Raw genomic sequence first — 27,977 nt, 5'->3', positions numbered from 1 at the left:
CTATAGCCACACTGACCAGGAGAAAACCTTCAAAGGTATAGCCCAACTACTGTCCTACTATCCCATCACTGATGATGCCAGTATGACAATTTAAAGCAGGAGTTAGCAAGCTCCTGCTCTAAATAAAGTTTTTGCAAATCATGTTTTAATGAAACATAGCCAACTCCACTCATTCACCTTTTATCTATGGCAGCATACTACAATGGCAAAGGTGAATAATCACAACAGAGACCCTATGGCCCACAAAGTCTCAAATATTTATCATCTGGTCCTTTACAGCTGAAGTTTGCCAAGCCTGGATTAAGAAGGAAAAGTTCTGGGCCGCCTGGTTGGCTCAGTGGGTTAAATGTCTGGCTTTGGCTCAGGTCATGATCTCACAGTTTGTGGGTTCGAGCCCCGCATCGGGCTCTGTGCTGACAGCTAGCTCAGAGCCTGGAGGCTGTCTTCGGATCCTGTGTCTTCCCTCTCTCTCTGACCCTCCCCCGCTCATGTTATCTCTATCTCTCTCTCTCAAAAATAAATTAAAATACATTAAGAAGTTAAAAAAAAAAAGGTGGGGGGGAGTTCTTCTGTGGATAAGCAAAGCACTCCTGATTCTTCAGAGCTGGATTCTATTTGTTTGGTTGTCTCAGTGTCCAAAACAAGAAGTAGAAGGATTTTGATGATAGCACACAGCAGTTTTATGGCTAGGACAATATTCTCCATGACCTAGTAAGTGGCTTATTTACTGTTTTCAGTTATCCATTCAAACACACAACTCCTGATGACATGGATAATCAAGAGTTGATTATATAATCAAATGAAAAACTAAACTAATTTACACACTGATGAAAAGTCAAGCCACTCATAATGACTTATCATAATCTTTGAATAAGCATCTTGCTCAAGGTTGGATGGTGCAACAGAGCCTGAGCCTGTCTAAACAGACATCTGTTATAAATAAAATTATCAGTGCCAACACTAGAAGTAACATTCCCCACCTATGCCACATTCCTTATTGAGAAAATTCAAAGGATTCTGTAACCTGGAAAGTTATATCATTTTAGTGAAGTGGATAAATTGTGGCAAATTATAACTCTGATTTTGAACACATTTAAAAAATGGAGTCATTTGAGCATCATCACGTAGAATGACAACCACATGAAGGATAAAACCTTGAGACCAATTTCTAATAACTAGTTGCAAATATAACACAGTGGGCTTGATTGGCAAATTAGTAATTAAATTAATGTTTTTCCCATTAACTTAATATATCATTTGGAACTAATAGCAGCTTCCAAATATATACGATTTGCAGTTCTCAAAAACAGGAACAGTTCTTCTACAAGGCTAAAGGTAATTTAACTACATGGTTAAGAATCATTCAAACCCTTCAGTGAAAGGTGACAAAACTAAAATATGTGTGTATCTAAACCAATTGTAATGAATCCTTCTAGGATACAATGGGGAAAACATAGGTCATTTAAGTTTAGAAGCTGACAGAAGAATCCTATTCGAGAACCAGTTCTAGGGAGGACCTGAAGTGTCCTCATAAGATAATATTCTCTGGCATGTTTTCATGCACACTGCTTCTCTAGCACGTTTATCATTTGACATACTCGATTAAACCACAACCACATCAAAGCCTCCCTATCCTGCTAAACTTCAACAAGATCTACCAGTTAAAGCTTTCAAGAAGTGGTATTTTCTAGTAATATACCAATCCACACACAGTGCCAGGAACCAGATATAATGGAAAGCACTATCAGACAATCAAACACACAGGACTTCCATTAGTACTGCCTTACTTCCCATGACAGAAGTCAAAAAAATACCAACTAGATTTTTTCCCCTGCGACACTGTCCAACACTAATTATAAAACACTACAGATGCAGCCTTTCTCAAAATGCAAAGGGATTGTGTATATTTGCAAAGAACAACTATTTTTTTATGCTTCCAAATTCTTAATCCTGTTTGGAGCTGTCAGTGGGGGTTAATGGAAGCCTTGGATAGGAGAATTCCAATCTGGTTGGCAGATGGATAGGTTGGTTATAGCTGCATAACTATGTCTTGCCTGCAGGCACAATTCAGAACACTGTTAAAGCAATATAAAGTCTCTGTCAAGCTGAACCATTTGGATCAGTAGCAAGGAGAAATAATAATAAAAAAGAAGTTCATTTCTGGGCCTTGTGCATTTATGCTAGTATGCAGAAACTGATTAATTGTCATAGTGTGCTGGTCTTCTATACTTCAGATTTCTACTTCTGGAGTGGATTTTGCATGCTAATATAATCATTCTCCCTCTTGAGACATTAGCAAATAATCAAATGAAAAACAGGATCATAATTTACTGAGATTCGAGCAATTCTCTATGCAAATTTGACTTGTTATTGCTGCTGCCTCGTTAATCTGAATGCCTTTGACAAACTCCTTTGATTTATGAACTCGTGACAACTCCAATGTGTATATATTTTGCTAGATTGACATTATCATTAAGAGTGGGTGGACTGAGCTCACATGAATGGCTGATTTTATTCGCTGGTGTCTGCTGCTCAACAGCTGAGCATCTCCTCCTCACAAAGCCCCTGAGCGTCAGGCTCTTCCCATCTTCCCATCCATTCATCATCTCGATGTTAATTGGCCCAGGCTTTAAGCAAATTTTCAACACGATTTAAAGGCACGATGACACTGATTACTGACCCTCTGCCATACGGTGCCTATTGATTAACCTGACAGAGATGATGAGCTTGAGGGAAACTAGGTGTGTGGGGACCTCAGGGGGAAAAATATATTGTCTATGCAGGCAAACACTTGTCATTACCTCACAAGCCTGAATTTGCACTGCACACATTCTTAAAACACACTACTGCTTTAGCACCTAGAGCTAACACAGAAAGTGCTTTCTGTATTCAGAGATATTACAAATATGTCATGTCAAAGCACATGACACATTCAGTATTTAGAAGAACTCCCAGATAGATGGCTGCCTTTCAACCAATTATACTTGTGCTAGCTGATGTATATATTTTAGGTTCAATTCAGAGAAAGTGTTGGGTGGCTTTTGTGGTTTTGTAGAAAATAATTAGAATAGGAAAACAAACTAGGCTTTTAATAAACAGAGAAAGGAAGAAAAGAAAGAGTAAGATTGCTGTCATTTCACCAATACTATAATAAGCTGCCATTCTACCACTATTAAAATAAGAGGTACTCTTTAAAAAAAGGAAGAAAACAACAAACTGATTTTACAGATTTTATTTTCTATTCTTTAAATACTGGTACTTCAATCCCAACTGTCAGAGTATTCCTGGCATAGAAATTATCAATAACTGAATATTTTAAAATAAAGCTAAGCATATTTAAGCCTAACAAACACACCCCTAAAATTCTTGCTTACCCATTTTCAACTACTGCTATACTTAGGGAAATTGTGCAGGATATTTGAAGTTAAGCTTTCTGAGAAAACTGAATGCATCATTATTCAAGGGGGGAAAAGTTCCTAATTAATAGTTACTGAGCTCACACATTAGTAACAAACAAAAATCTGCTTTAAAATACTGCTGGATCTACAAATTTACACAAGCATGCACACTACCAGGGATCAGACAAACACCATCTTTAGATAGGGAAGATTCTTATTTAAAACAAAGCTAACAAAATATGCTCCCTCTGGCCACACATATCACCTTGTTTACTTACGAGTCCTGGGGGGACAGCCAATATACAATTTTAAACACGGAGATTTTGGAGCAGCACTAACAGTTATTTCAAAGCTAAAATAATAGAAAACTGAGCAGCAGCCCAGCTGTAGTCTCTATTACAGTGACATGGGCTGTTAATGTAAGAGATCAAATGTTTTTCAAGTCAAACAGCATTGGTGCCTGTTACACTGGAACATGTAGCTTACTCCCTAAAAGCCTGCCTCCTGCTCTTTTAAGATAAACAAGCTCAACTAAACACTGAGATACTCTGATAAGCAGGATGGAAGAGAGGAGCTGCACCAGGGAGTGACAAGGCAAGGGCGTGAAGGAACAGCAAGCATGCTTTCATTAACTTTCAAGTTACAGACTATATAGTAATACAGCATTTTACTACTTCACCATTAAATGGATAGCTACAGGAGAAGGATGAAGGTCTGTCAATACACATGGGAATTAAAAAAAAAAAAAGGCTAAAACAGTTACCTGTTTTACCTGTTTGGTGAACAGGAGAGATATCACACAGCAGTCTAAACATGTTTAGCTGTGTGACTTAATCAAAGGCTGAGGATCAACTTAAGAATGACAAGGAGTATAGAAAAGAGTTTGTAATTCTGTTAATATGCTCCACATCCGAAGTAATAGTCTATTTAAACTCTAAAGGTTTTTTATCCTAAAGGCTTGATTTAAAAACAAACCCAAAACTTCACACCCTGCCCTTTCAAGTAGATATTTTTACATTTTATTCTGTTAGGTCACAAAACCGCATCTATTTGTAATAATGTGGCTTAATATTTTTAAAAATCCCAATAGGCTTACAAGAGGGCATTTATATACTACTGTAGATTGGTTTTCATGACAGAACTAAGACATCTATCACTCATTCAGGAAAAAAAGGAGTTTCATGCATACGCTTTCACTGTTTAAAATACAATCGACAATGCACAAAGTAGCTAAACAAGCATGGTAAGATTAAAAACAAAAATTCACCAAGGATTTGGGATAAAAAGACACATGTAATATAAAACCAAACTCACCTATCATGTGAACAAATGTGTTACTAGCTTAATTTACCTTTCTTACCCTTAAATCTACATGGATCTCAAAGAATGGGTGGGGTTTTTTTCCTTTTCAAGATATTACCTTTATGATCATGAGTTCAGGACAGAGCCTTTCATGCCACGATTTTCTTTTCTGCCACATTTACGCAATATTTCATCCAGAGATCCTCTGCATATAGTTTTATGTGAATTAAGAGGCAAACATTTGCTTCTACTAATAAGGACATCTGGTTATTTTTGTAACTCAAAGACATCTGCATTCTGTAGATCTTTTAGATTTCTCAAAGTGGGGTTGAGAACTATAGAACCCTTAGGATGTATGCCAAAATCCTCTCTCTGCAGATTAGTTACTTCTGTCATCCTTGTTCCTGATTTTTTTCTGCTAAATGACTTTCATCACCTTGGATATCTTCCCTGCTTTGATGTTCCCATTTTATTACAATTCAACAATATCATGAAAAAAAAGAAAGGTTCCTTTAAAGTTGATAAACTGTAATATCCCCAATGTCTACCTATTGTGGGGTAAAAATGAAATCCTTCCATATAAGTAAGCAAATTTCTAAAAACCAGATTGGACTAGGTTAAGATCTGTGTTTAGGTATATATTTCAATTGTGAACTGTCCCTTATTTAATCACTCTTTTTTTTTTCTTATTATCATTACTAAAAAATTACTATTTTGTGGGCTTATTATCCTCTGGACTTTTCCACTAATTATACAAAGTCTTAAAGAATTTTCAGGTCTTTAAAATTATAAATGTCATCTCCTCTTACATAAACTTATATAGATTTTTGGTTCCCAAGGGTAGATAAACATGGTCCAACATAGGCCAACATATCCTTGAAGGATATGCCTTAAAGAACTGCAATATATCAATAAGAAATTAAAAATCACACTTTGTTTTATATCTCTTGCTTTCTTCTTAAAATGCCAAACAGACTAACTACACTCAGGATACTTGAGTTTAAGCTGTAACTTTTGCTTTTACTATAAATTCTTTCTCATTTTCTGCTCATCTCCACCACAGAGGTTTAAAAAGCTACAATAAGGGAAAATATGTTTTTAAACAAAAAACAGCTGATTTATACTGACTGCATTCTCACAGATCTCTAAATAGCCAGGTACCAAGGTAGTATTGGCCTACAGGATTTAAAATTTAAGTGAGAAATTTTCTATTTCTGAAGGGTCAAAGGTTGTAAATACCAATTCATGGCTTCAATTTTTCATTTGTCAATATTACCAAACAACAAAATGAAAATAAAACCAAAACAGATTAACTTGGGAGTTCTACCAGGGGTAGTTTAACAAATTTATTTGGAAAGATGGCCAATTTTACTGCCCCAGGAATAAACAACCTTTGTAGGTTTGCTGCTGTTGTTTTAACAATGCTCTTTAAGTATGACAAATTTAAAAACCGTTTTCCTTTTTCTCCAGTAGAAGATTGTTTTTTTCTGTAACAATGCACATGGTTTCTACTTAAAGGGTATGTTTGTGTGTTACTCTGACAAAACTATTTCTCTTAAGCCTATGGTCCTAAATTATTGGAATACTAGAGAATGATTATATACCTTAAATCTTACATTTGAGTATACAGAACTGTGTTTATGCATTCCTGACAAACCTTACAAATAGTTTGTGTCATTACGTTTTACACCAAAATTGTTCTTAAAGAATCACAACAAATCTACACTGTTTTCTTTTCTCAGAATTACATAAAAAGTCACTATAAATTCAAAAAGTTTTACTATAACTTGGCAGAAGAGTCTTCTTCAGAAATATTAATGATCCTTTGTTGATTAAAGAAAAAACACAAGAAATATTAATCCAAATGTTCCAGAATTGTTCAATCTTGGATCGGCATCTCAATTTTAAAATGGCCTTTTTATTTAATTAAATAATCAGGCTAAAGTGATAAAAATTATTATAATGATTAGCCAATTTAAGCTGGACTAGTTTTAATCAATGACTTTTAAAAATCTGTTATTAGTATCATCAATAGCATTTTATTGTGTTATGGATGAAAATAATCACTTTAGTAACTTTAGACTTCCATACTGGATAACTGGTTTGACAGAGATCAAACATTAGTTTTAATGCCAGAGTACTTGTTTTCGCAGCACAGAACCTGTGAATAGCATAACCCCCAACTTGGTATTTAGTTTGTTTTGCCACGATTCCCTCTTGTGGAAACCACTGTACTGCTTGCTCCTGCAATGAAGACAATGAAGGAATAGTTGACTTCAAAACCAGTTGCCTATCACTGACTGCTGTACAAAGACATTCTGGGTAGTGGTTGGTAAAGAAAGCATAGTCATTTCTAAATGCCAGTAGTTCCCAGCATCTCTTTTCCTTCTGAGTGGAATGAAGTCTGCAAGCACTGACTGGTGGGTCATTCGACCCACGAGGGCCTGGAAAGGTTTCAAGAATAACAGAGGTCATGTAATTGCCAAAAGAGCATTAGCCACTCAATCATAATGGATAATTAAATGACCTACATGATTCCTGAAATAGCTGCTCTATATTTGGTCTATTACTTGCGTCCCTCAAGATAAGCTACTCGTCTGGTCTGCCTTGACCCGCAAAAGTCCAACCTGCGCCTGAAAACTAGCTGCATGCTTCTATTGCTTTGTAAATCCACCCCCACCCCCCTCACCTCCAAGTAGTCATGCCCCACACTATGCTTTCGAGAGGACACACATAAAAAAAAATCAATCTTGTATCCTTCTCCCTATTGTGCTCTGTGGAATACAAATGACTAAAGCAAAGAAAAAAATTAGTAAATTCCTGGTTTAGATCTTTAGGGGATAAAAGGAAGAAACATAAGAACCACAAAGAAGGAAAGTCATGATAAAAATTTTTTTAAAGTTTTGCTCAGTATGCCTCCAAAGAATCTGACATTTGATTATAAAGGTAGTCAGGGTAGCAAGTCATTAAAACTCCAATTGCCTGGACTGCATTTTTGATGGTGTGGGGCTATTAGAATCTTTCCTGGCCTAGTTTTTTAGTCCATACAGAAAGGAAACTGCCTCTCAACAAAATGAAATATACTGGGAACCAATTGTTTATATAAACAGAAGGAACAAAACGAACAAGAATCCCTATGCCTCATATTTTCATCTTTCTAAATAGTCCAACAATCTCACTATGATATTTGATCACAAATATAACCAAATAGAGACTAGCAGCATGAAATGGCAAAAATGTACAGAAGAATATGCTTCTTTAGGAGAAAAGGGTCTGTCCATGGCCTTAGAGTAGCAGCGTATCAAGCAAACACAACAGAAAGAGGAAAGAGGCAAGAAACCAAAGACAACTACACAATAATGGCAAGGAACAAGGCATGTGAGGGACAAAAGAGCTCACATTTAGAATACCTTGGAGGCTAGTAGGATTTTTCCGTTTCTACAGGAAATTATGTAGCTTGAGGCTACTGACTACCCTGATCTCTTACTAGTACATGAATGGCTTATTAAACCTAGAACATATCTGTTTTAGTTAACTTCTGGGCAGGGAGGGGGCTAGAGGGGGAGAAGAGAACAAAATGTACTTAAATGCTGAATTTTTTCTCCAGGCTGAATGCCTTTCATCCAATAAGACATTCAAAGCAGTGACCCAGCAAATGGATTGAAAAAGCAATCTTCCGTCCCAGTGCCACATTATCATTCCTATTCAGTATTCTCCATGAGATATCTCAATCAGCTGTGTGTAAGTGACAACGCAGCCCATTGCTGGGTTAATTAAACATTTGACTTTAACACCCTCCCCGTCATTAAGCAAATAAAAACAGATAATTCAAACTGCACTTCATCCTCAGGGTACACAACACACATGTCAAAATTAAGAGAGTCCAAGGCCTCTGGGGAATTCTGTAGGGGCTATAATCAGTTTAAATCTTATCTGGTTTATCAATTATTCTATTGATTAAACCAAACCGGTTATATACAACTCCTCTGCCACATGGGATTGATGTCAGCGGAGCAAGAAAATAACTCCAGGAGGTTCCAAACTGATTTAAAAAGAGACCAACAGACAGACCAATAATAGTCGATTATTACATACCAGTGATCCATATACTGAAAAGTTGATTCTTAGTTTCAGGCGGGTGAAGTGAACTGTTTCCAATCACTATGTCCCCCTACCTTAGAGTTGGCTTGAGTAAATTTATGTCCTGGATGATCAACATATTTTCTACTGATTTGAACAGAAGCTACCATGCTCAGCAGTTGAAATATTTTATAGATACTAACCCTAAACTGTAACAGAATCTCAAACAAGGAAAACAAAAATTTTTTTCTTATCTTCTTACCTGTCCGCATGCAACCATGCAGGGATGAAAGGAGACATGCTTGAAAGTTGATTCTCCTAAAAATGTGCAATTGCCCAGCCATTCCACTATCCTAAAACACCACATTCTTAAAAACAGAGAATCTAAGAAAGTACAAAGACCTTACCATAGATACAAAGTCATGACTCCTTTTATTAATTCCAAAGGTAAACATCTTCAAAGCTATTAATAACAATGAAAACACTGAGTTGCATCTCAAAAGAAATGTTGATATCTACAATCCTAACAGATGATGTTTCTACTGGATTTTTTAAAACACCATTTAGATACTCTCCTGCCCAATTCATTGTGTAATATCCTTCGAGTGTCCAGAATGCTTAAAACAAGGCCATGCCCTACTGTATATGAGACATCTACTAGCAAAAGGGGGGGGGGAGCCCGGCGGAAGGGGAGGCTACACCTGACATTTGTACGCTTGTACCTATATTCTTCAGAAACAAAATTTGTTTACTGCTCTGTTGGCACCACATGTGCAATCAACCATAATTTAACTTATCTCCTTCAGATTTTTTGTTTTCAGGCAGACTAAGTAAGAAACCTGCATTAGCATGCTGTATTCTACACTCACCACTAGAAATACTGAGGGTGCTATTTGTAATTGTATTCTTTTTAAGAGGTTTGTTCTCTGCAGCTGTTTTCTGCTTGCAGTGTATTTTGTGTAATCAGCACATCATCATAAATACATTGGCTGTTCCCCTGAGGGTAGCTGTCAGTGTTTAATTTACAGAACAACCTGGCCAATGTGAATTTTAACACTACAGCACTATGGCAAGGAGTTACCACACTCTGTGAAAAACAGGTTTCTATGAATTTTTATATCAAGAGCTGATCCCAGGACAATTTAGGTTCTAGAAATAGACTGTTTAAAGAAGCATTTTATACCTTGCATGCAATGGACTCTTTCCCGTTTATGGCCTTAGAAGCCCTGAACTAACTATAACTATCAAACCACAAGTGGGCACTACCAACTCTTCAAAATAAGGACTGAAAATCTATGATCTACCAGCAGGAGGCACTATAATAAATGTTATCCATCTCTTTTTTAAGCTGTACTTGAAACTACCAAAAACAATACTGCTCCCTTAGAAGGCATCTGGGAAAGAAAGCCATTAAGAGACAGACTAGTCTGAAATATGCATATCGCTCTTTTGGCTGAGATGAGTTATACCTGATGTGAACATCAGTTATACCCGATGTGAACATCAGCTCCTTAGGGCTGCTATTATGCCAGGGCTCTAGCTCAATGAATGGGAAAAATACATGAAACTAATGGTTACTCACAGTACCAGTGCCCTCAAATTATATGCATAGTGCCCTGGTACACAGGTTCTCAATAACTGTCTGATAAATAACTATAAGCTCCTTGAGGACAGGTTGACTCTTAATTTATGCCCAATACTTTGTACAGTACCTGGCACATAGAAAGTACTCTCTCTCTATGAATTAAATGGGATTGTGGCTAGCTGTGAATGGCAATATTGTTTGTAAAGCTTTAGATCTACATGATGTCAAAATGCATTTCCCCTTTACAGCCTATATGGAGCACACATCATATCCTTCAGTCATTTTTATCAAAGTCATTTATGCAAAAACCCGATGTAGCTCAATCTTACAATAGAAAACAAACTTGCCTATACAATTTTGGAATATTTCAAACTTACATTTCATTTTAATAATGATGATTATATAGGAAAGATTAAAACTTTTATAATACTTTGTTTCTTTCATACAATAAAAAGATCATTTTAAATGCCCAGAAACAACCAGTAGCACTTCGCTATTCACAAAGCAGTAGTATATGTACACGTACACATTCTAGAAATCAAGGGCTTACATGTATGTGTTTTTCTGTTATAGGCTATTTTACAAGTTAGCATGCCTAGAGTTAAACTGAATCAAAAGAACAGTTCAGGCTGAGTTCTGCTCAGTGTGTTTGCTTTTAAAGCTATATAGAATTATATGTTTCATGATGTTTTACAAAAATCATTAAATTGTGACTAACAGATTCTTTTGTTAGAAAGAGAATTACCTATTTCACTTCTGAGAATTTCAAATTTGCTCAAATTTATGGCACAGTTAAATTTTAGATGATTAATATTTGTGGAACTTCCTCTGATACTGCTATAATCAAAATGCTTTTCTATAACAATGTTTTATATTTCATATAAGCATAGGTTTATGGAACTTGCTCTGATACTGCTGTAATTAAAATGTTTTTTCTATAACAATTTTTAAAATTTTACAAAGCATAATCTTGTACAGCAAAATTTGTTAACACTCTTAAATCGACTGACCTCAATATTTTGACAACCAGGAAAAAATTTTATTTAAGAACCCAAACCCTATGTCATTCTTCCTTTCTGTGATGCGAAGACATTTCAAAAAGGTAATTCTTTTTTACTTTTGTGTCATATAGAAGGCAAAATCGGAACATGAGCCATTGACTGAGTACGTTTGCATTTGTTTTCACCCATTAGAGATTAGAAGTTTTAAATTCAACTGAATATTTACAATACTTCATAAAAAATTGTAGGCCTAATAAAACCTATCTTAATATTTAATGGAGAAATTAATCACACTTTTCCTTCTTAGATTTAGAATTACAAAAATACATCCCGAGACCTTTTGAACTAAACCGGATGGGGTTAGACTGAGGTCACACCAGATCAGAAGACTGCATTCTCTCTTCCCAGGAGACCACATAGTAGTTCCATAGGCTGCCATTAGATAGCAGCACAGTACACACCATCAGTCATATCTCCCACAGTCTCTCCCGGTAAGACTGGAATTATCTCACTTACATACACACACACACACACACACACACACACACACACACACACACACACAGATTCTAATTCAATTAGTGCAGTCGGCAACTCCAGAAAAAGAGTAATTCAATTAGTGCATTGTGGAGCTCTACAATACCTCTAAGCAGATGTTCACCATCTTCAGGAACTGGAGCTAGGTTTAAAATACCTGTACCACTCAGATATGCCACTACATTATGTCATTTGTCAAAGTGCTTACATACGCTTTTCTGGCTTCAAAGAAAAGGTGAGGAAACAAACCCAGGCTAAGTTCGTAGAGAATTTTCTATCCCCTACACCACAGAGGTATTTCAGTTTTAGGCTGCAGTAATTACATTACATAATCTAAATTATGTTCTAAACAAGAGGTTTCACAATATATACTACACTATTACACACTTTTGCAGCACTGTCTCTAGTTATGCATGCCACATTGTAATGAGGACACTGTCAAGGTGGAATGCACTCACAAGTAAGGACAACCAGAATGATAACGCCCTCCACCAAAATAGGAGGTTATGAAAATGGCAGGTAGGAATACTGATATTTTCCAAAGAGACGCTGAAAGAACCAAGGATATTCACCCTGGGAACAGAAAATATAAGCAACATGATAGCCATCCTCAAACATACAAATACATGAACACGAAAACAATTACTTTATATAACTATGAAAGTTAGACTTCTAATCACTAGGTCAACAAAAAGTTTGACTCCTTCTTGAGGGAACACCTTCTTATAGAACCAACAGTGAAGAAGAAAACAAGATGCCTCAACAAGTCCAGCTTGCCCACAATGGCAGTGACCAAGCAGAGGTTACATAACCCCTTGACAAACATTTCATAAAGGATTCCTCTATGTGACAAAATGTCCATCTACGTCCCCCAATGCTGAAATTCTAAGATTCCATGAATACACTGATTTTTGCTCATGAAGCAAGCCTGGACTTTAGGTAATAAGGCTAATCATTATTATGGAGGTATGACTATTTAAAAGCCCATGGGCTGAGGCATTTTTACAGTAATAATGCATTAATAATATACCAAGAGAAGAAATTTTGTAGTTTCTCTGTGTTAAGATTTAGGAGATTTCATAAATGTACATATTTATAGCCTTATTTCTGATAAGTTGCACATCTCTTATTCTTCCCAGATTGAAAAGAATGGTTATTATTCATCCTCAAGAAATCAGACAATGAGAAATCAATTTCTGTAAGAATGATTTTTGAAAGCCCCCGCCCCAACTGAGTCAAGACACTGGGTTCTAACAGCACAGCTGAAATGCAAATCTACATCAATATTTATGCTTTAAAAATAGAGAGCAACACTTAAAACAACAGTAATTAATTCTCAATATTTCTCCCTTTGGTCTTGCGCTGTATTTTGTAAGTGAAGACATAATTCCAGGTACAAGAGAGCAGGACATTATTTTACAATTATTATCTCCCCTCTTTCCAGCATGACCTCAAAGGAGGGAATTAAGAAATATCCAAAATGATTACCACCATTTTTCCAGTGCATTTCACTATGTATTCATGATAGAGAATAGCTCTCCTGCCTTTCACATTTGTAGAGGGAAAGAGCTAAGCTAAACAACTGTCCTTTAAAACCATTGATAATGTTAAAACAACAACAACAATAATACATCAATAGTGTTAATTCAAGTACTTTCGACACAACCCCCTACTTATTTCATTCTCCAGAAGAATTACAAAAGAGCATTCTCACTTAAAACTTTACTGGGAAGGTCTATGCCCCAAAATGGGTTAAGATAACAGCACACATCTATTAATAGTGCTGTTTTCTTAAGAAAAAAATTTAATATAAAATATTTGTTGGCTTAAGATAAACAAATAATATCTTAAACAGCAATAGAAAACACATTCTACTACTAGAAAATATTTACCAAGAAATTTACGGTTTGGCTTTTGCAACCAAGATTTTCTATTCATGTGCCATTAAGCTGTACTAATACAAACCTAATGGCTCTTTCCATATGACCTGTTCATCATCAACCTTACTATAAATATGAATTTTGCACATTTCAAAAAAGTTATTTTTCTTGCTGAACTTTTGAGTCTTTCATAATGAACCTCTACCTAAAGACATTGGATAATTAGAGCAATAAATAACACAGCTGCTGCGTTAGTTTTGATAGTTAGTTACATAGTTTGCTATCAGTTTAACAAACCATGTTATTCCATCTCTTATCTTTATCCACTACTGCCTTCCCAACCTCCTGCCTCCACAAAAATAGAACCGATAATTAAACTGATTCTTCCTAAACTTCTTTATGGAGTATTCCATAAGCCCCCAGATTAATGAACTAACCCAACTTTAGACTCCTTTTTGCCCATGCCTGACAGCCGGCACTTCCATTCCAGTGTTAAGTTTATTTGGCTCCATCAGCACCACTTCTCTTTAACACTGTCCCTTTTCATGCATTTAAGGCAACTACCTCCAACCCTATCAATGAGAGCAGACAAATGGGGGAGAAAGGAATGAACTGCAAACACCTCAAACAAGAAAGGTTGCTTAAAAAACCAAGTGTCACATTCTGACAGTTCAATATTTCATAGCCAATACAAGGAATGTGCAACGACACTGCAACTTTAAATCTTTTTCTCCTATGTCAGTCTCTCTTTCTCTCATTGTAATGCCAAAGGGAACAGCAATCAGAGTGGAGATGTTCAACGTGATAGAGGTCAGGACACCATCGGATCAACGTACCAGAAACACGACCTTGTTTATTTTTTTTTCCACAGTATTATTGTTTACAGGGTGCTTTGCTCGTGTACCTTGTGGTTCTTAGCTAAAAGATGAAATTACAGCCCAGGATGAAGCGCTCAGGCACACATCCAATTTGTGTTTCCATCTCAGAAAACAAAAAGCTTCTAAGGCCCTCAGGCTGCCATTCAAACTTGGAGGCTGACATTTTTAACAGCATGAACCAGAGACTGGCAGAGAGAATGATATAATGCATTTCTGACTTGTCAATCAAAGACCTCACCTCTGCTGTCTTGTAAACAGTTGGGGGCCATCTAACTACATTCATAAACCTAGGGAGAGCTTACTGCCAGCTGGGGTGCTGGAGCCACATGCTCTGGCTTCTATTCACCAAAATCATGATTCAGTTTTATAATCTCACTGTAAATAGTCCATAGGCACATTTCCAGGACTACTGGAATAGAACCAGAGTAGGGAATACAAAAGAGATTTTGGTCAAATACTGTGTTATTTTCAAGCTGTTGGAATCCTGTACCCATTTTATCCTCATTTTACCAATTCCCCCCAAAGGACTGTACTATGCTGCAATGGAAATGCTTAAAAAAATTAATGACCTGCCAATTTAAAAATCTAGGAGAAGTGTACAAATATTATACTAAAAGAAACAGGCACAATCCCCAAAACACGGCTCATGCAAAAGGGTAGAAACTGCAATGAACAGCAACTATTTTTAAGTAAAACTGATCATGTGTTTTCTTTCAAATACAAAACTTTCCGTGCTATATAAAAGCTTTATATTTACTAGTTTGAAATAGTACCCTCTCTATATTCATGTGTGTGTGAAACATGAAAACATAAAATGAGTATTTATCTCTTTACTCTTTCCTTTCTATTCATGACCTCTAACATAAAAAAATTAAACCAAATCAGGCTAAAACTTGAACTTTTTGCTGAAGGATCATGTGTGAAAATGCATATACTCTTTTTTAATGCCAGTTTTACAAGGCACAAAATTCCAATTTAATTCATATCAAGACACATATACTAGGTTTGCAACAAAGGTCTTGAGGCTTTGAATGGTACACCTGAGAACTTTAAAAGGCGGATGACAGATAACCCAACAGGGGAAGGTGCACTGCAACATGCCGTTTCATAATGATGTACTACATCCTAGACCCAAATAACTATTTCAAAATATAATAGACTTGGTCTCCGGAGGACTGGGCCAGAGAACACAGGAAAGCTCAAAACTACTCAACATCACTCTCAGGAAAAACAAAACTCATGGGTATCACTTCCCAATAGTAAAGTATTACAATTCTTAGAGGCCTATGCAGCTAAACAAGAGAGGGGTCTTTTTCCCCCCCTCAATGAGGCTGTCATAAATAATCTGGGTTTCTCTCTTCATGAAAAATGACAAAGAAGTTTCCTTAATACTGCCTTTCTACCAAGACGGCATAGCTTGACAGTCCACATAAAATACCAAGTCTAGAAACTAACACAAGGAAGGACAGCAAGACAATAAAACACTACCACATAAAGCAGAATAGTGAAAGAAGGTACAAATGGCCGTGGCAGTCACAAAACAAGCAACAATGATTCCTGAATAGCAGAGAAAGAACTCCTGTGAGACTCCTGCCTCTACTCAGCACAAAGAGGAGAATAATAAGAAGGTAATCTTGGAATATAAAGAAAGTAATACATACCTCTTCAGAGGATACAGGTGAGTCTTAACTGCCCACAGCAAGGATTTGTCTGATAAGGAAGGTACATCCACAGAGGCTCCCATTATCCTGAAAGGTTTCATCTTCCAGTCTGCGCTGCTTACCCTGAGGCAACCCCAGGCCCCTTGGGGTACCTGTACTCTCCCTTCTGCCATTAGAGGTCATGTTGAATTTAGAGCAGTTAGGGAAAATCCAACATTATTTAACACAAAAGCTAAGCCCACTTTATGAAGTGAAGAGCTTAACTTTTCAGAACCATTAGGAAAAAAATTTTTTTAAGGAAATGACTGTCTCACAATAACATGATTTCGTTTACTCTAAACATTCGCTACTGTTGCACATTACCCTGTAAATGAACATTACCAGCATCACAGGCATGTCAAAACACTCAGCAATGGAGGAACCTATTACTACAAAACTTGAAGTAACCGGATATTTAAATAACCTTAGCGGGCATCTTAAACGACAAATCGGTCCTAATGATTCCTCCAAGAAAACCTATTTCCAAGATAAAGCAAAATGCAGCAAACTCAGTTCATCTCTCCTTTTCTCAGTGAAATTCACATAAACTTTGAAAAGGATAGAAGCTGAACAGTAAATTCCAATGTTAGCCAAAATGTTTTAAAATCTATAATTATATTTTCTTTTTAAGAAATGATCTTCAATAATGTATTTCCAACATCTTGCACATGTACTTTAATGTTGTGCCTAATGAAGCCTAAAGGGTCACTTTCCGTATGCTTGAGGAATCCCACCTTTCTCTAGACTGTTGTTTACCACTACTATCATCCTTTTAATTCTCCCAGTGTCTATTCTTTCATAGGATAAGGATAAAATGCAATAAAATAGTCAAATAATTGTTCAAACACACACTGTTGTGGAGATAAAGATGCTGACATCATTGAAACCGAAATGTTAACTGGCTGACATTGGCAGTGGCACTATTTAATAGCTGGAAATGTGCATTTGTTCATCAACAAGAGTCCAAATTCGGTGTACAAAATCCAATTCAGAAGGGATCATCATAGTGGGAGCTGTATGAAGGCCGAATGTATAAAATTTAAAGACTACCCATAAATCAGATTCAGCATGTTTTCCTGTTTTCCATGTAAATGTGTGCTTTGAAATGTTTACATATCATGACTTCTTTCTGAATTCACAACAGTAGTGTGGATGTACGTGTAAGTACCACCGGCAAATCTATGCTTTCTCTTCTCCCACTCTATATATGTTATTTGATAGTTTTCTTCAAATTATTTAGGTCCATTCATTTGTTCAGCAAAAATTCATAAAACACACACTTTGCATCAAGCACTGTACTTGACACTGAAAATATAAAATGAACATAGTCCTACAATCAAGAAACTCAGTCCAATGAGGGAACAACTGCAAAAGCCTATCAATGCGATGACAGAGGTATCTATTGTATGCCCTGAGTACAGATGCTCTGACGAGATTAAGGGGGAGGGTGAAAAGATCACAAGAACCTTTATCCTAGAGGTAAAACTACTTGAGCTGAATCATGAAGATTAGTAAGTAGTCAGGGAGATAAATGTGGGAGGTAGGGGATAGTTAGGGAGGAGAGGTGTTTTCTGTAGGGTTCTCCAGGTAGGGAGAACACGTATAGACACAGATATATAAGAGAACACAGTACCTTTGGAGAAGCGTAAATTTGAAATGGCTAAGAATTACATAAGAGGAAAATGGTGGCAAGCCACTCAATTACATGAATGGTAAACCAGCTTCAAACTACATTCAATTTACGAACATGTAAGCAACTGGCCATGAGATAAAAACTGACCAAAATCAATGTAACCAGCTGATGAACGTACAATTTGAACAAGAATACAATACAGTTAAAATTCAGAAAGTATTAATTTCAATAAAGTGGTAATATCTACAACAACACTTAAAACATTCCCTTTCTTCTTTCTACTTATCTGTATTTTCTACAATTAATTTTTAACTTTTATATTTTATAATTTTATAATAAAATGGGGTAAAAATATTTTAAAGCTAAACTGCATTTGCCCCGACATGCCTGTGTGTGTACACATATCCAGTGATGGATGTCATTCCAAACTGAAGGACGCTAACATGATGATTATCTTATAGTGCAAGGATTATGGGTGATACTTTCTTGTTTATATGTTTACCAAATAGTTTATATATTCTACAACAAACAATAAAGTCGTTTTATAAGTACAGGAAAATGTGTGTCCTGCCCTCACCTGCCACACACACACACACAAAATAAAGGCATTTTTTATTTGCCACTACATACTAATTCCTAATGCAAAGACTATAGCTGGGATAAACATAGGTGAAATGTCAACATATGGACAAAAAAGAACTGAATTCTTTATTATGCAGAAGTACTGAGATTATCCACATACAATGTTGGGGGGAAGGCCATCACCTAGGGCTAGACAAGCATTTTTGTCATGGGAAAATTTTCCTTATGGTATTATTTTCTGGTCAGATTTGAATGTTAGTGTACATTCAGTGTGATAATCCATACTGCCCTTTAACCTCAATTTCAAAATGAAGTCTTCCATACATACATATACATACACACATACATTCTGAAAAAAATGCTTAATTTTCCTAGTATTGTTCCATTTTAACATTTCACTTAGTAGAGGGTAAGATTTAGTGGACCTCTAAATATTCTTTTTTTAAAAATTATTTTAATGTTTATTTAGTTTTGAGAGACAGCCTACGAACGGGGGAGGGGCAGAGAGAGAGGAAGACACAGAATCCAAGCAGGCTCCAGGCTCTGAGCTGTCAGCACAGAGCCCAGTGCAGGGCTCGAACCCATGAACAGTAAGATCATGACCCGAGCTGAAGTCGGTTCCCCAACCGACTGAGCAACTCAGGCACCCCCAACCTCTAAATATTCTTAAATAATGAAATACATTGTCTTTCCTAAAGTCAACCCCAAATAATTTCAACCTTTGAGAAGGGAACTTTGCTAGTATTAAAATATTATATCATTCATTTAGCTCAAGATTTCCCTAAAACATCATAGCTATACTTGACACCTGAAATATTCTAAGGTCATATAAATCTAGTTATATTCTTATTGTTACAATTTCTCTTCTCTTTCAATGTCTAAAGAAAATAATTACTGAGTTATTTTTAAGTACTTTCTTTCTACTGCTCGTTCTAATTTAATATCAGATTTTTTTTTAAATTTTTTAATGTTGTATTTATTTTCGAGAGAGAGAGAGACAGCGTGAGCAGGGGAGGGTCAGAGGGAGAGGGAGATACAGAATCGGAAGACAGGCTCCAGACTCTGAGCTAGCTGTCCGCACAGAGCCCAATGTGGGGCTCGAACCCATGAACCATGAGATCATGACCCGAGCTGAAGTCGGACACTTAGCCAACTGAGCCACCCAGGTGCCCCTAATATCAGATTATAAGATCACCACTTGCTGAGGATGAGCAAATGATTCCACAAAACACATCCACTGTTAATCAACAGAAATCCTCTTAATTATCCATATACTTTACAGGACAAACCAATGGAATGATGACTATGAAAATATGTTCAAATTAACTATGTCCTCATAGAATCCATTTAAACAATATTTTCACAATCTTTTCTGTCACTGATTTAAAATGTGTGATGTGAAATGTTAACTGTCAAACCATCCCAAAGTTGCCATTTCCATATGAGCTACTGAAGATAACCCAACAAACTAAATAATGACTCCAAGGCTCTTTTTCTGTTGTCATTGAATTTTTACGCTGAAGGTACTTCAAACTTACTAAAGGAATATCATAATTTTAAAGAAAAAAAAAAACACCATGAAGCTATTACCTACTCACTTTCATAAACACACTTGGCAATATTAGTAAAATGAGTATTCCTTCTGGGATAATCACTTTGAAGAAATACTTGACTGTCTCTCTTCTTTTTTTTTTAAGTTTTAAAATTTAAATCCCAGTTAGTTAACATACAGTGTAATACATATCAGATGTACAATACAGCGATTCAACACTTCCATATACCACCCGGTGCTCATCACAAGTACACTCCTTAACCCCCATCACCCATTCAACTCATCCCCCACATCTACCTCCCCTCTGGTAACTATCAGTCTATTCTCTATAGTTAAGAGTCTGTTTCTTAGTGTGCCTTTTCTCTCTTTTTCCCCCCACTTTGTTCGTTTGTTTCTTAAATTCCACATGAGTGAAATCATATGGTATTTGTCTTTCTCTGACTTATCTCACTTAACATAATACTCTCTAGCCTCTAGCTCCATCTACACCATTGCAAATGTCAAGATTTCATTCTTTTTATGGCTGAGTAATATTCCACTGTATGTATATGTACACATATACACATACATACCATATGTTCTTTATCCATTCAGCAGTTGATGGATAGTTGGGCTCCTTCCATTTGACTATCTCTTTTAAAGTTAAAAATTTACTTTATTTTATGACCCAGCAATTACATTCTCTCATTCTCTTTTTTTTTTTTTAATATTTATTTAGTTTTGGGAGAGCACAGGCGAGGGAGGGGCAGAGAGAGGGGCACAGAGGATCCCAAGCAGGTTCTGCACTGACAGGCTGACAGCAGCAAGCCCGATATGGGGCTTGAACTCACAAACTGCAAGATCATAACCTAAGCTGAAGTTGGATGCTCAACCAACTCAGTCACCCAGGTGCCCAGACCAGCAATTACATTCTTAGGCATTTACCAAGAGAAATAAAGACACATGTCCACAAAAAGACTCGCACAAACTGTATTTAGTAGCTTTACACATAGTAGTCAAAAAATGGAAACAATCTAAATGTGTATCAATAGATGAACAAATAAATTGTGGCATAGTAATAGAACATATTCAGCAATAAAAAAAAGAGTAAGTTACTGCTAAACATGACAAAATGAACAAACCTCAAAAACATATTGGTCAAAAGAAAAAAGATACAAAAGAATGTATGCTATATGAGTGCATTTATATGAAGTTGAAGAACAGGAAAAAAACCAACCTGAGCGGCAAATCAGAACAGTAATTGCATGGGGGGATGAGAGCTAACTGGAAAGGGGATACAAAGGAACTTTCTCAGATTATGAAAATATTCTATGTCTTGAGAATAAGGTTACATAAATGTACAGATGTCAAACTCAGTACACTTCAGCTTTGTGTGTAAATCTTACACTATCAAAAATCTAAATAAGTAAATAAAATAAAACCCAAACTAGAAAGATGTAAATGTACTAAGATTGTTTTATTCTAGTAGGAACAGGAAAGATTTAAATCCTGTCTCTGCTAATTCGTCAGTGAGTAATATTGAGCACCTGTGCACACTGAACCTGACATAGAACAAATTATTGAATAGAATAAAATCAGTATATAAGCTCATTTCATTTTTTGCTACATATGACATAATGGGGAGAAAAATAAACATTCATACCTCTAGTAATATTGAGAAAATCAAAATTTTCTTATCAATACCTGAACCAAAAGCAGGCTCCCTATGATACAAAATGGGGCTATGAGGAATGAAAAAAATAAGAATTTATTTAACAGTATATTGCTTATACCAAGGTGAAAACTAGTGTTTGCTAAAAGCCTCCAAACCTATTCTTCTATACATTTTTCCAATAATATAAACCCATTCATCTGCCAGACACTATTCTAAGGACTTAACATAACTCATTTAATTTTAACAACTCTATGAGATTACTGTTAACATCACCATTTTACTGACTTAAAACACTGAGGTATAGGAGTGTCTGGGTGGCATAGTCGGTTAAGCGTCCGACTTTCGCTTAGGTCATGATCTCGCGGTTCGTGGGTTCNAACTATACTACAAAACAGCCTTTGGCCTGTTTTTCTTTTCTTTTCTTTTTTTTAAATTTTTTTACATTTATTTATTTTTGAGAGATAGAGAGAAGCCGAGCACAAGTGGGGGAGGGGCAGAGAAGGAATGAGACACAGAATCCGAAGCAGGCTCCAGGCTCTGAGCTGTCAGCACAGAGCCCGATGCAGGACTCGAACCCACAAACCATGAGATCGTAACCTGAGCCCGGGTCGGACGCTTAACTGACTGAGCCACCCAGGTGCCCCTGGCTTGCTTTTCTAAAATGTTTCTTAAGTACCTCTTTTCTGCCTGTGCCACACAATTTTACTCTTGCAATATACCTCAAGGTCCATATACCCAATTTATTCCTGATTTTTCCAGCAAAATCACTAAATCAACATTCCTCCAAATATATTCTAGAAGTGGTAACTTATAAGGAGACTAAAGAAATTTTTTATAGATATTTGTTAATTTTTATTTTTTTTATTATTTTTTTAATGTTTTATTTATTTCTAGGAGAGAGAGAGACAGCGTGAGCAGGGGAGGGTCAGAGAGAGAGGGAGTCACAGACTGAAACAGGCTCCAGGCTCTGAGCTGGCAGTCAGCACAGAGCCCGACGCGGGGCTCGAACCCACGAACCGCGAGATCATGACCTAAGCGAAAGTCGGACGCTTAACCGACTAAGCCACCCAGGCACCCCAATATTTGTTAATTTTTAATTGAGAGCAAATAGAAACGGATGCCTGGCCGGCCGAGTCAGTAGAACATGTGAGTTTTGATCTCGGGGTTGTGAGTTCAAGCCCCATTTTGGGTGTAGAGATTACTTAAAAAATAAAATCTTCAAAAAACAAAAAAAGAAAGTCCTGAACAAATAGAGAAAGTCCTGAGAGTGACAGTAAATTTCAGAATTCTTTCCTACCTGACCGGAGATTCAAGACTGCTTTAGACAAAATGAAAATTTGAATTTTTTTGGTATCTTGGTGTCCAAGTCAGATGATTTTAACTTATACAATTTTTAAAAATTTTTTAATGTTTATTTATATTTTGAGACAGGGGGAGAGAGAGAGAATGAACAATCATAGGACAGGCAAAGAGAAAGGGAGACACAGTTTCCGAAGCATGCTCCAGGCACCTGCCTCCTTAGCACAGTAGGCAGCGAGTCAGTCTCATAATCTGAAGGTCCTGAGTTCGAAGCAGGCTCCAGGCTCTGAGCTGTCAGCACAAAGCCCAATGCAGGGCTCAAAGTCATAAACTGTGAGATCATGACCTGAGCCGAAGTCAGAGGCTTAACCGACTGAGCCACCTGGGTGCCCCTAACTTACATGATTTTTAATTGCATATGACTATCTTTACCACTGATCTAACATAGTTCAAATCATCAGTACTTATTGGGCCCCAAATACTAAAGATCACTCTATAGAACACTGTGAAAGTCAACTGATAAATATAAAAGATTGCTTCTACGTTCAAAGAATTTTCTAGCCCAACATCTCTCATATTAAACAAGGATATAGTAACTGCCTAGAGTCTCCTGATTTCCCAATCCCCACATCCAGGGAGAGAAAAGGCATGTGCGAGTAATGTAGTATCTCACTGTGGTTTGCCAACCCAAAGTCACAATGATTTTTTCCCCTCGTTTTCTCCTATTAGTTTTGTAATTTTAGTTCATATATAGGTCTATGATCAAATTTGAGTTAATTTTCTTACATGGTGCAATGTAACATTTGAAATTCATTATTTTTCACACAGATGTCCAACTGTTCCATCATTTGTTGAAAAGATTGTGACCAATGCATCTGTGTAACACAGCACAAAAAGTATATATGTTTCAGATTCTATACTGCAGCTCATCTTTAAGAAATTACAACTAACTGGGGTGCCTGGGTGGTTCAGCTGGTCTCACTTCAGCTCAAGTCATGATCTCATGGTTAGTGAGTTTGAGCCCCACAATGGGCTCTGTGCTGACAGCTCAGAGCCTGCAGCCTGCTTCAGATTCTGGGTCTCCCTCTCTCTCTCTGTCCCTCCCCTGCTCATACTCTGTCTCTCTCTCTCAAAAAAAATAAATAAATAAAACAAAACAAAACAAAATAAAATAAACATTAAAATTTTAAAAAAAGAAATTACAACTAACTGAAAAGGGTATTAAAGCACCACTCTCTTTTTAAACTATATTATCGGTGTGAGGCTGGGTATTCTTCATATATTTCAAGCAAAACACAACATCACAACAGACTGAATGAGGAAAACAGAAATGAGAATCCAGCTGTCTTTTATTAATTCAGACATTATTTGCACTAGTATCTAATGGGTTTATTACAGATACTTTAATTAATACTTAAAATTTTTCTCAGTTCTAATTTCAAATAGTAACTATCAGTATATATATATAACCCACATAAACAAAAGCACTTTGCTGTCTTCAATAATTTTTTACGATGCAAAGGAGTTCCAGACCAAAACCAAACTGCCACAGTGTGTCTCTTCAATTACTGAAATCACCCTTGTGATAGCTAGAGTAATGCATCTAAATGGAAATCTGATCAGGTCAAAACTTGTGTTTAAGACCTTTCAACAGCTTACTGCTCTTCTCAGCATCAAGAGTAACCTGGCCCACAAATCCTGCATGATCAAGCTTCCCAGTCTTTCTTAGCTCCATTCTCCTCATTCTCTGAACTAAGAGTCTTTTTTCAGTCGAGGCCTTAAATTCACCAAGCTCCACCAGTCACCAGGGTCTTTGCATTGCCTCTTCCTTAAGCCTGAAATGTGTTTCCCTTCCCTTCTTTTGCCTAATCAATTCCTACTTATCCTTTAGACCTTAACTCAAACATTACCTGATCTTCCTTACCCTCATCCTCAGGTCAGATCAAGTTCTTTTTGAATGTATATTCTTACAGCTCCTCTACATTTCTGCGATAGGATTTTTCAGTTTGGGAGTTTGTACTTTGAGGATTATATGATTTAATATAAATATAATAACCATACATATAGCTATTATATAAAATATTGCCTATGTGTCATATGCAGTTTTTCCCAAGGTCAATAGTTGTCACTAGAGTCTCAAAGTAGTCCATGACCCCTGCGTAGTGAAGAATTAACTATACCAAAGAGAGGTGTGGCCTTTGCCTTTGGCTACTGAGAGGTGGTATCTAGGCTTCTGGAACTTTGTACCCAACAGGAGTGTCTTTCTTTCTGCGGCTTCTGGCCATTGGACAAATGTGACTTATACTTTCTCAATTCCTATCCTGAGAGGAAACTGAGGCGAAAAACATTAGGTGTGACCTATAGGAGGGGCTAAAGACTAACAGTCAGCCATGCAGGCAGTTTGTAGTTGAGCCCCAACAAAACTTGGGTAAATTTCCCTAGCTGGCAGTATCCTGTGTGTTTTGTCACATACTGTGGCCAGGAGGCAGTAACGCCATTCATGAATCCATGGAGATGATGACAGGAAGTTCTATACTTGGTCCCCTCTAGAATCTGCCCTATGTGTCTCTTCCCTTTGGTTAATTTTAACCTGTATCCTCACCCTGTAATAAATTATAATAGCTTTCAGTGAGTTCTGTGAGTCCTTTTTAGTGAATTCTCAAGCATGAATGTGGTCATGGGGACTCCTAAACTGGCAACTGGTGTCTGAAATGAGGGCAGTCTTGCAGTGACTATTCTCTTGGAGTTTGGAGTTTGGCTAAACTTATTACAACCCGAAAGAGATTAAAACCCCACAGGTTAGACCAGGAGTTCCTCGTGAGCAGAAACTTTATCAATATGACATGTAGTAAAAAAAAAAATTTATAATATTTGAAATAAATTGATAGGAGAGTAATATTCTCTAACAGTAATTGCAACAATGTTAATCATGATGAAGATAAAGATGATAAAAACAAGAATTATTTACTGCGTGCCTTTACTGCAGTCTCTATTTACAGATGAGGAACACAAGGATGAGGGTGAAATGGCTTGCACAAGATCATACTAGTGACAAAGACAGTATGTAAGCCCTGATCTAACTAATTTTAAGGCCTATGCACTTTCCTATATTGTATCTCTTAAGATTAGCAAAGGAAATTTAATACTATATTTTGCAAAAAACAAATGCAAATATCTAGCATTATCACCACTAAAATCGGATCATTAAAGACTAGCAATTGTCCACACAGTTCAGAATGTGGAATACTTAACTTCCTCTCTTCTAGGATGATAGCTCTAAGCATTCTGATGCTTACTTACAGCTTGCCTTTGAAATTCTTCTAAATAGATTATGAACTATATAGGTTAGAAACAAACAAAAAGCTAACTTGTTGTGTATTGCTATCAAATGCTAAAACACAAACTGCAAATACCTGAGGTGGACAGATAACATTTCTGCCAAGAAAATCACCACATAAAGTACCCAAATTTGTAAGCTATGGGCATCAAGCTCTTTCTTACATTTTTCTCTACAAATTTTCCATTCTCTGTATAGATTTCTCTCACATCCTAGAACTGTCCTGATAGTCTCTAAGAAAGGCTGAAGGGAACTAGAATCTGTCATTTCATGCAAGACAAGATAGACTGTTCAAGCTAAATATTATACTCAAAGGTCTTCAAAGGCCTTTCCACCTTGAAACTAGACTGTTAATCAAGAGATAAACAAACACAGATCTTACCCCAAACTTTATACAACTGTATAGCAACCAGGAGACACTCTGAATAGAGCACTTTTAATTTTTAGTAATCATAAGAAAAACACAAGGTGTTCAGGCAACTGGCTGTAATTGACTAATTACATTAATTGGCTTTATGTAAGTCCAGAGCAAACATTACATAATAAATGCTATTTGTTGAAATTATTTTAAAATTCACTATCATACTTCTACTAGATAGGAAAACTAACAGTCAGGTTGTGCTATGTCAATTCTGGCAAACCAATCACAATAATACAAATGTCTTAAGAGTGGATCAGGCTGGGTCTACATTAAAAATTAATTATTAATAATTAAAAGAGTGCTGAGTAATGTGAAACACAAGCAATATGAAGGAGAGAAAGTGACCATAAGTAAAGCATAGGAAAGGACGAGGACACGCTAATGAATCAGACACGCACACTAAGGCCCGCAAATAACCCACAGAGACAGAGAAAGTACCTGGAAAGCTGTGAGTGCGCCAGTCCCTGGGTTATACAGGCATCGCAGCGAAGGCATGCTGTCCGCCAGGCTGGAGCAGCCCAGCCACAGAGACCTGGGCATAGAGCACTGCAGAGAGAGGACAACTATGAGATGGGACAGTATGAGACAGGATGGCACAGATTACAGGAATTTTCAAAGCTTGGCTGAATGCAATATTCCAGTTGCAGCTGGCCTTTATGATAGAAACATATTCAAGAAACATACTACTTACAAGTTCTAACCCCAGAGAGAACCTCAAAAGGGGCACTAGTGGCCAAAAGGTAAGGGGAAAGAAAGGAGGTTATAGGTCAAAAAACCCCAAATATTTAGTAAAATTTTTTGTCTCTGTCCTTTTATGTAGGAGTCTAAAGGAAATCTACTTCTTAATCCAATAATCAATTATTTTTCTCTGTATACATCAACTCATCTCCTATAAATTCACCACAGGGTGAAATACTGCACAGACTAAATAGAAAAAGGAACACTTCATGGCAGCCATTTCATTATTAGGAATGGTAAATTAGAAAACAGAATACAAGAGAAAAGTTGGGTTTATTTTAAAAGGTGGGGAGGAGGAAAAGAGAAAGTATCATACCCCTACAGCTTTGACAGCAACTAACTCTGCACAGTTTACATATGTTTTATGTATCTTGTTAGTCTGCTATTCATTAACTGAAAT

General features: G+C 36.6%; 1 protein-coding gene across 6 annotated transcripts in view; it reads right to left on the bottom strand.

Annotated features, from left to right (window-relative positions):
* Positions 1-27,977, bottom strand: part of BTRC (beta-transducin repeat containing E3 ubiquitin protein ligase) — a 179,450-nt gene that overhangs the window by 88,803 nt on the left and 62,670 nt on the right. For 3 of the 6 annotated variants that reach the window (XM_077748322.1, XM_077748323.1, XM_077748325.1), the window contains exon 2: positions 27,278-27,385. The exons of 2 other annotated variants lie outside the window; for them this stretch is intronic. In XM_077748322.1, coding sequence (XP_077604448.1) covers positions 27,278-27,385 — 108 coding nt within the window. Of the gene's footprint in view, positions 1-3,676; positions 3,743-27,277; positions 27,386-27,977 lie in introns of those variants that run through there. One more of the 6 variants, XM_077748327.1, reaches the window with a different exon arrangement.

This window comes from Crocuta crocuta, unplaced genomic scaffold (genome assembly GCF_008692635.1).
Source record: "Crocuta crocuta isolate KB4526 unplaced genomic scaffold, BGI_CrCroc_1.0 scaffold619, whole genome shotgun sequence".
Classification (NCBI taxonomy): Eukaryota; Metazoa; Chordata; class Mammalia; order Carnivora; family Hyaenidae; genus Crocuta; species Crocuta crocuta.
Note: the sequence above shows the minus strand (reverse complement) of the source record. Positions and strands in the feature narration are given on the sequence as shown.